Source organism: Salvelinus fontinalis, chromosome 41 (assembly GCF_029448725.1).
Source record: "Salvelinus fontinalis isolate EN_2023a chromosome 41, ASM2944872v1, whole genome shotgun sequence".
Classification (NCBI taxonomy): Eukaryota; Metazoa; Chordata; class Actinopteri; order Salmoniformes; family Salmonidae; genus Salvelinus; species Salvelinus fontinalis.
Window position 1 is genome coordinate 16,061,701 of NC_074705.1, and position 7,396 is coordinate 16,069,096.

Consider the following 7,396-nt stretch of genomic DNA (forward strand, 5'->3'; position numbering starts at 1 on the left):
CATTTGATCCCACAGTATGTCATTGTCATATTTATAGGTAGCCTCCACAGAGATGGGTTTTCCAGAGTATTTCAGCGTTGAAATGTCACATCCAATGTCCAAACTTCAGCAGGGGGTAATAAACAGAACAGATGGGTTGATGGGAATTTAAGTGGCATACAATTTACCCCACAGAGTCCCCATCACAGCTCTCCTAGATCAACTCCCAGAATGAATTGCAGTGGAACTCAATATATTGTCCGGCTGGGCGTATTGTTGGATCAGAAACAGGAGTGCTTAACACACACACACACAACGCACCAGCAGTTCACATATCGTAAAAAAACAAAAATCTCTCTGCAAAGTCATTTGTTATGCTTTGTCATCTTTGAATAGAACAGGAGTTGAAGGCGTACAGTGATCCTTTCCAGCGCAAAAACACACGTACCGTTACTAATTCATTTGTTTAGAGTAGCATAATAAGTAGCATAAGAGCAGCATAATGTAACCTAGACTGCAAATAATTATGGAAAGATGAAAAGGAGGTCCCATCTCTACTTTCCAGCTAACGTCTAAGTGGATGGATACGAGATCTACCTCTATGTAATGAGGTGTGTATGGAGACGGAGCCAATATATATACAGTATGACCTAATTACAGGTGGAATATCCCACCTGAATAAGGTCTATTACAGTCCACTCAAGTAATGAAACAGCTGGAGTTCTTTTTGGACCATCTGTCAGTGTCTCAACAAGCCATTTCCACAACACTTCTACGATACAATATTCAAGCCCACCTGTCACTTGCAGCTCCTTGGGAGGTGTTAAAGGGTCTGATGGGACTGATGAGAAGCTTCATAATGTCTTTTAATTGCCATTTATATTGAACAATATGTTCCAAATTGTACTGACTCATTAGACACCGTGGCCAAGCAGATGTTTTTTGGGTGTGACCACCACAGGCATATCTGAATAACGCAGGCGCGAACATACGGTGACATTCCTGGTTCAAGGGTTAGTTTGCTCTTGAATAAGGAACACGGCAGTGTACAGGAGAGCATCTCGAATTGGCAGTTTATTAAGCCTTTGACAGAGGAGACGACAGCACCACATCTGTAGATCTCTCCGTCTGCGCCCGCTCAAAAGGGTAGCAGGGATATACCACAGGCCATTATCCAATGAGGCCCTGCCAATTAAGCTGGTTACAACCAATAAGAAGGATGCATTTCGTGAACACGCACTCACTCAACAAGTGCATGCATGCTTTAACAGATGCACCGTGTGCATAGTAACATTCTGCTGTCTATTCTCACACGCAACACAGACATCTTGCCTGGTCGTGTCAAAATGACCAGGAATCCATCAAGTAAGTGCGTCAGAGATTTATAGTCCAATTAAACTTTTCCCAAATGCCATTAATGTCTGTTTCTATTTAGGAGCAAAAACAAGCTATTTGCCAACTCACAATGTTCCCTCAGAGTTTTGGCGCACTGCCCATCCCCTTTATATCCTGGTCTCACACTGGGGCTGAGGCAGCTCTCTATACCTTTATATTATGTTCAGCACCCGATGCAGCAGCCTGTGTTGAATGGTGTTTAAATGAGGCTTTTATGTCCCGCTTGCATAAATACTTTTTACATTTTATATCCACAATAAGTATACTGTACCCAGCGCTGTCATGTCCATGGGAAAAAGCCATTTCAGACTACCAAGTTAGAGTAGCTAGCTTGTCTAACTATCTTAGCTGGCACGGTTGGTAGACTTTAGAAAAGCAAGCAATAACTAAATGTACTGAATAAGACTCACATTCCTTTCAATCTTTTACTCAGCTTTTAGCAGAGATGCATATTCTTGTTTCTTTTTCAAAAGAACCACCATTTAGAGGGACACAGACAGTTCAAGAGGTATGCTTAGATGTGCATGACAATAAACATGTACTTTTTGACATAGAATCAAGCGTCATGATTATGGCTCTAGATTGCAGGAAAGTGCTGTTTCAGGTGTTTGACAAACGCGAAATGCTCTAACTTACGGATGGGGAGCCTAGCACCCTTGCGAATATCCCCCCCCCCCCCCCCCACCCCAGCCATCCTCACATACTTTGTGCCTCCCGCCCTCCTCAGTTTTTTGGGGTGCATGACGCAACTGACAGTACCATTTGATTCTGAGTGATAGAAGAATCCATTGTCAGTGGCTCCATGTTTGTGTATTTGTGGATCATGTATCTACAGTGATTCTGCTTCAGTAAACTGATCAATGTGGTCCATGTTTAACCTATCGCATCACAAAACTATTGTCCCCTTTCGTGTCCACTCTAAAAGGTTTTACTGTTTTGATTTACTGTTTTCTTCAGAGAGAAAAATCTCATCTTGTGTCAGCCCTTGTGTATATATACGTTCTGAGAACATGGTTTCCCAGGAGAGTGTTGCCATTGGCTCAGTAGACCACTCCGTTTATTGCTTTCACTGTCTCTTCATTCCCAATACAGTTTAAACACAGAATTGGTGACAGACATCAAGAGGTGGCACGTATGGCACGTAGTTATGATAGTATGGAGATGTTTACTGAAGATGCATCAGGAAGATGTATACATTCTCTGTGTCACTGATTCAATATCTTTTACGTACATCCAGGAAGCGCCGATGCTTTTGTCATGGAGCAACACTGCCACTTAGGGGTACACATCACAACTTTTCTACAGGAGACAGAAATATGAATTGTAGGAATCTCAAGTAAAAAGGACATGGTGTAACTGGTGAAAGTCTGTCCTTGTATTCATTTTTATCATCTTTATTGATTATCTATGTTATACTTTTAATAGCATCTCACAAAGCACAGTTCAATTTGAAAACCATTTTCATAAAAACAGAATTCAAGATATTGGCCTGAATTCAACATTTTTTGGGAGGGTCAAAATCAAACTGGAGAATATTTGTTTTACTTGCCAAACCATGTCCAATGAATGGGGTAGCTGATTATACATGCATTGTTAGTGATAACAATTTAACCAATTTAGAGCTGCAGAAATGCATGAATCTATTACATTGGTTCTTAGCTTTACAGTGTACAAGGGAAGTGCTCTGAGCTTTGTTGGCAAAAAGCTATTCTATGAAGTTTCAGGACTAAACCAATTTGGCTTTGTCAACTCTGACAAGACACAGGCAGTGAAACAAAGTGCGTTAACACTTTGTAGGCAAACAGGGTAAAAGAAACCTATTGAATCTAAATGGGACCAACTGGAAAAATACAAAGTTTTCATTGACATTTAAGTTTTTTTATCAAACTAAAGTTCCTACTTTATAATTTACTGTCTTTCTCTCTCTCTCTCTCTTGTTTAACTGGTGCCTAGCTACTCGTCCTCATGGTGCTCGCAGAAATCATGGCAACAGACAGTTACCATGGTGACAAATGTCATGAACTCTTGGAAGTCTAATTCCGAGTCTCCATCCGTGTCCAGGCTCTCCATCAAACTGTCCATAGTGGCCTGGTCCTTCACTTGCTGAGGGCAAAAACAGATCAACAGAGATAGATGAGGTCATATTCGATGACTAAAGGTGCATTCTGCAATATTTACAGCTGGTTTTATGGTCATTTCACCCATTGATTCTAGAATAATAATGTGTGAATGGCTCACGAGCTTAGTGCAACAAAGTCTGTAGAATTATATATGATGCGTTGATAAACGTGCGTTACGCAGTAACCATAGCATGTTCAATGTAAACAATGAAGTATGAAATATTGTAGTGAAATATGGTAGTGATATACTCACTCCTGTAAGGGCTGGTAGCTCCTCATTGATCAAGTCTTTTAGTTCACTTTTCTTTAGTTTGTGCTTGTCTCCTTCTTTCTCCGCGTACCTATGGAACACCTCCATGATGGTGGCCAGTGAACTCTCCAGATCAGTCATTGTGGTTTGTAATGTGATCTACAAAGTAGAGCAAAAAACATTGCATCTCTAGGCCTACTATGTGACATAAACAACACGTACAGATGTAGGATCTTAATTCATTTGAGTTTGCTAAAGCAGGAGAATAATCCTCTGCAGCAACAGGAAATATGAATTATTATGTGGATAATAACTAATGGACATTTTTGTCGGGGTTGATACATTTCTCATCAAGGAAAATCAAGTCTGAAATTTCAAAGTGGAAACAACAAACTTCAGAAGTATTTTTTTAACCTCAAATATACTACAAGTTTTACAGTTCCTGCATTGGAGGAACCTGCAACAGGGTGAATAAAACAGTAAGATCCTACACCTGTAGGCAGTCATGTAACTTCAATGCATCAGATGATGACATTCTACCTCTCAGACCTCTCTCTCTCAACAAAAAAGGACAGCACAGTGATTAGCGGGGAGTAATCAAGGTACTCATACAATTTACACGGTACAATTTACACGGTACTCATACAAGTTACACGGTACAAATCCCCAAATCAAATGAAGGCCTCCAGTTAAAGATCAACTCAATAAGAAACAGCAGATACAGTCAAAAATCTTGACTTACCAGTGTGTCTCGGACTGAAAACAAAGGTTATTTGCAGATGAGAGAGAGTAGTGGCTGTGGAGGGACAAAGAGTATAGGCTTTTATAGTTGGTGTGGGGAGGGCCTAGTGCCTCTGGTCAACCACCCTGCCAGTCCAGCACACTGACCAATAGGCTCTCTTTCACCCTCTCACTCCACTGTATTCTCACACAGAATACACCATTGATGGCTATGCCAGTCTTTAACCATGTAAAAATGGTCAATTTACAGTATTGTTTGAATACCATTGTTTTGAATGACAGTATGGCGTTGAGCTGAATTTGAGCTTCCAGGTTTACAACTGATGTGTAAGAAAGAGTGCGTTATATCATAATAGGCTATTGAATGTTCATGTGATTGTACAGGCAATAAAAAATTTGGGTCCTTAAAAAGGTTAGACAATTTACAGTTACAGACTGTATAACCCCGTTTAAAGTATTGCCAAACGAATTAGGCTAAAACAAACAGGCCTTTCACCTTCTCCCCCTATACGTCTCCCTAACCTCCACCCTTAAACCACTTTACCTGTAATTGTAAAGAGGATGTTCTATGCATGGCCATTTGTATTGATCCCTCAGACTTTGGACCTTCTGGTTGCCACAATCCCCACCAGCGTTTTGTCTGAGACAATGGCCTGTTTCAGAGGAAACGGATGCTTGTGCATGTTAATGAACACGTTTCTTTTCACTTGTGGAGTTGGCCAGACGTGTGCCCTATGCATCCCCGGACTACTAAGTAGGCACAGCCATCCATGTCAACCTCATGTTAAAAAAAGTGAAATATGTTGTGTTGTTTCACCAGGATGAATATATGCCTGAACTGTAGGAATGATAAGTGTTTACAGTTAACTAGAGCAGAAATAGAGAGGGCTCAGATTTCGTTTATTTACTATTGAGCTAAGTCTTCCAAATTTGAGGCGTCTAAAGTCTAGGTATGCACAAGATACAAAAAGCTTAACCTATAGTAGCAACATAATCCCTTACCATTTCATTAAAAAGAGGTTGAAAACAAAATGTGATCAAGTTCCAGAATACATTGAATTCCGTTTCTACTCACTTCACCCTCCCACAAACTCTCTCAACTCACTGGCCAGCATCTGTTTTGCATTCCTCTCAGGAAGCATTTGGGAGAAAGTGCTTTTTGCAGCATTGATAAATGTTTCTTTGTCTCTTCCTAAATATATTTCCCATACTTCTGACAACAGTTGACCATTGTCCACCGAAAACAGTTGTTCTTGTGTGAAGAAATCACCGTTGCTTGCTTTGAAAGACTGTATATAGTCATTGTAGTCAGATGCCCATAGAAATAGATCCGGTCAAATCCCACAATCTATCATTTTCATACCTCTTCTCTCTCCAACTCATTCTTTAAGCATAAAACAAACTACGCTCTGGAAAATGTTATTGGTAGGAGGTTGAGTTTCAGTTTTTCTAGATGATTTTGGCTGAGCAAAGAGATAGCCACCCAATCCCGAACAATCCTCTGATCATATCATATGCACTCTATCCAATGACCTGACAGGACTGTTGGGCGGGTAGGTGAGAGTTGACAACGTGACTCCGAGCTGAGAATAAATCAATTCCTCTCTCTCTCTCTCTCTCTCTCTCTCTCTCTCTCTCTCTCTCTCTCTGATCAATGTTGATCCTAAGAGAACAAACAAATCGGTGTAATGGTAAATGCAGCATTATTTCAGTGTATCACGTTTCAGGTCAAAGGGTTCATACAGTTCAAGATCTGGTCTTCAAGGTCTGACGGGTCTGGTGGACTTGTGACTTCCCAATTTTAAGAGATGCATATGATGAGCCACGGTTATGGGGGATGCTGGGATAGTAGTGAAGACACAACAGTCAGGGCTCTGTAAAGACCAGCCAAGCAACCAATCACGTGCTCCCATTGACTAGTCATCTCAGGGCAGGAGTTGTAGTACCAGGATGTGAGTGTGACTGTCACTCCTTGTCCATATCGGCTAGCGATCCATCGATGTCTTTAATATTGCTATTTATACTGGTGTTAACCCAACCCCAAAACTGTATTATATGGCTTGGAGATGTTGGTAGACAGATTTGTTATACTTGTGGCTTAAAGCAAGAGTCCTTAATTGAAACAATAAGAAAGTGCTTACCCCACCTCTATTTTGGTAAAAAGCTGAGGGATGGGCCTGGAGAAATGTAATCACTCTGAAATTCATAGACAGAGCTATGGATGCAAGGACTGACCATCCATGATATCATGGATATAATGTACTTCATGGATATCATGGATGTTTTGAGGTTATACAGTGTTTGTTTACTTTTAAATTGTTTACAAACATTGCAGTAAAAAACAAGCTTATATTTTGTGTTCTGATGGGGTACCACAGTTGAACTAAGCTCATTGATATGTTATATTCTTCAAGAATCAATGGGTATATATTTATTTATTTTATTTTTATTTCACCTTTAATTAATTTAACCAGGTAGGCTAGTGGAGAACAAGTTCTCATTTGCAACTGCGACCTGGCCAAGATAAAGCATAGCAATTAGACACATACAGCAGAGTTACACATGGAATAAACAAAACATACAGTCAATAATACAGTAGAAAAAAGAAAACAACAAGTCTATATACAGTGAGTGCAAATGAGGTAAGATAAGGGAGTTAAGGCAATAATATCATCATCAATATATCATGAATTTATAAGTCCAAAATTGATATAGCAAATAAAGATTCTAGATAAGAATTCTAGTTCAGTATTCTAACTTATTTAAACATTTGAGTTTACATCTTAGAAGTAAAAAATCCCCCCTTAAAATGTTTAAGAAAACATTTCTCGCTGGAACTCTCCAAAAGAGAGATGTCAGCTTTTGTAGTGTGAGATAATGCGGCCTCTCTGTGTTTTGCTGTAACCATGGC

The 7,396-nt window shown here is 40.0% G+C and overlaps 1 protein-coding gene across 1 annotated transcript; it reads right to left on the reverse strand.

Moving 5' to 3' along the window:
• Positions 1-2,734: 2,734 nt before the first annotated feature.
• On the reverse strand, positions 2,735-4,595 carry LOC129840345 (protein S100-B-like). The gene is made up of 3 exons (XM_055908153.1): positions 4,487-4,595; positions 3,748-3,903; positions 2,735-3,477 (listed from the first exon to the last, which is right to left on the reverse strand). Exons 2-3 carry the CDS (start codon positions 3,883-3,885, stop codon positions 3,328-3,330), a joined length of 288 nt encoding a protein of 95 aa, XP_055764128.1. The 5' UTR covers positions 3,886-3,903; positions 4,487-4,595; the 3' UTR covers positions 2,735-3,327.
• Positions 4,596-7,396: the final 2,801 nt, after the last annotated feature.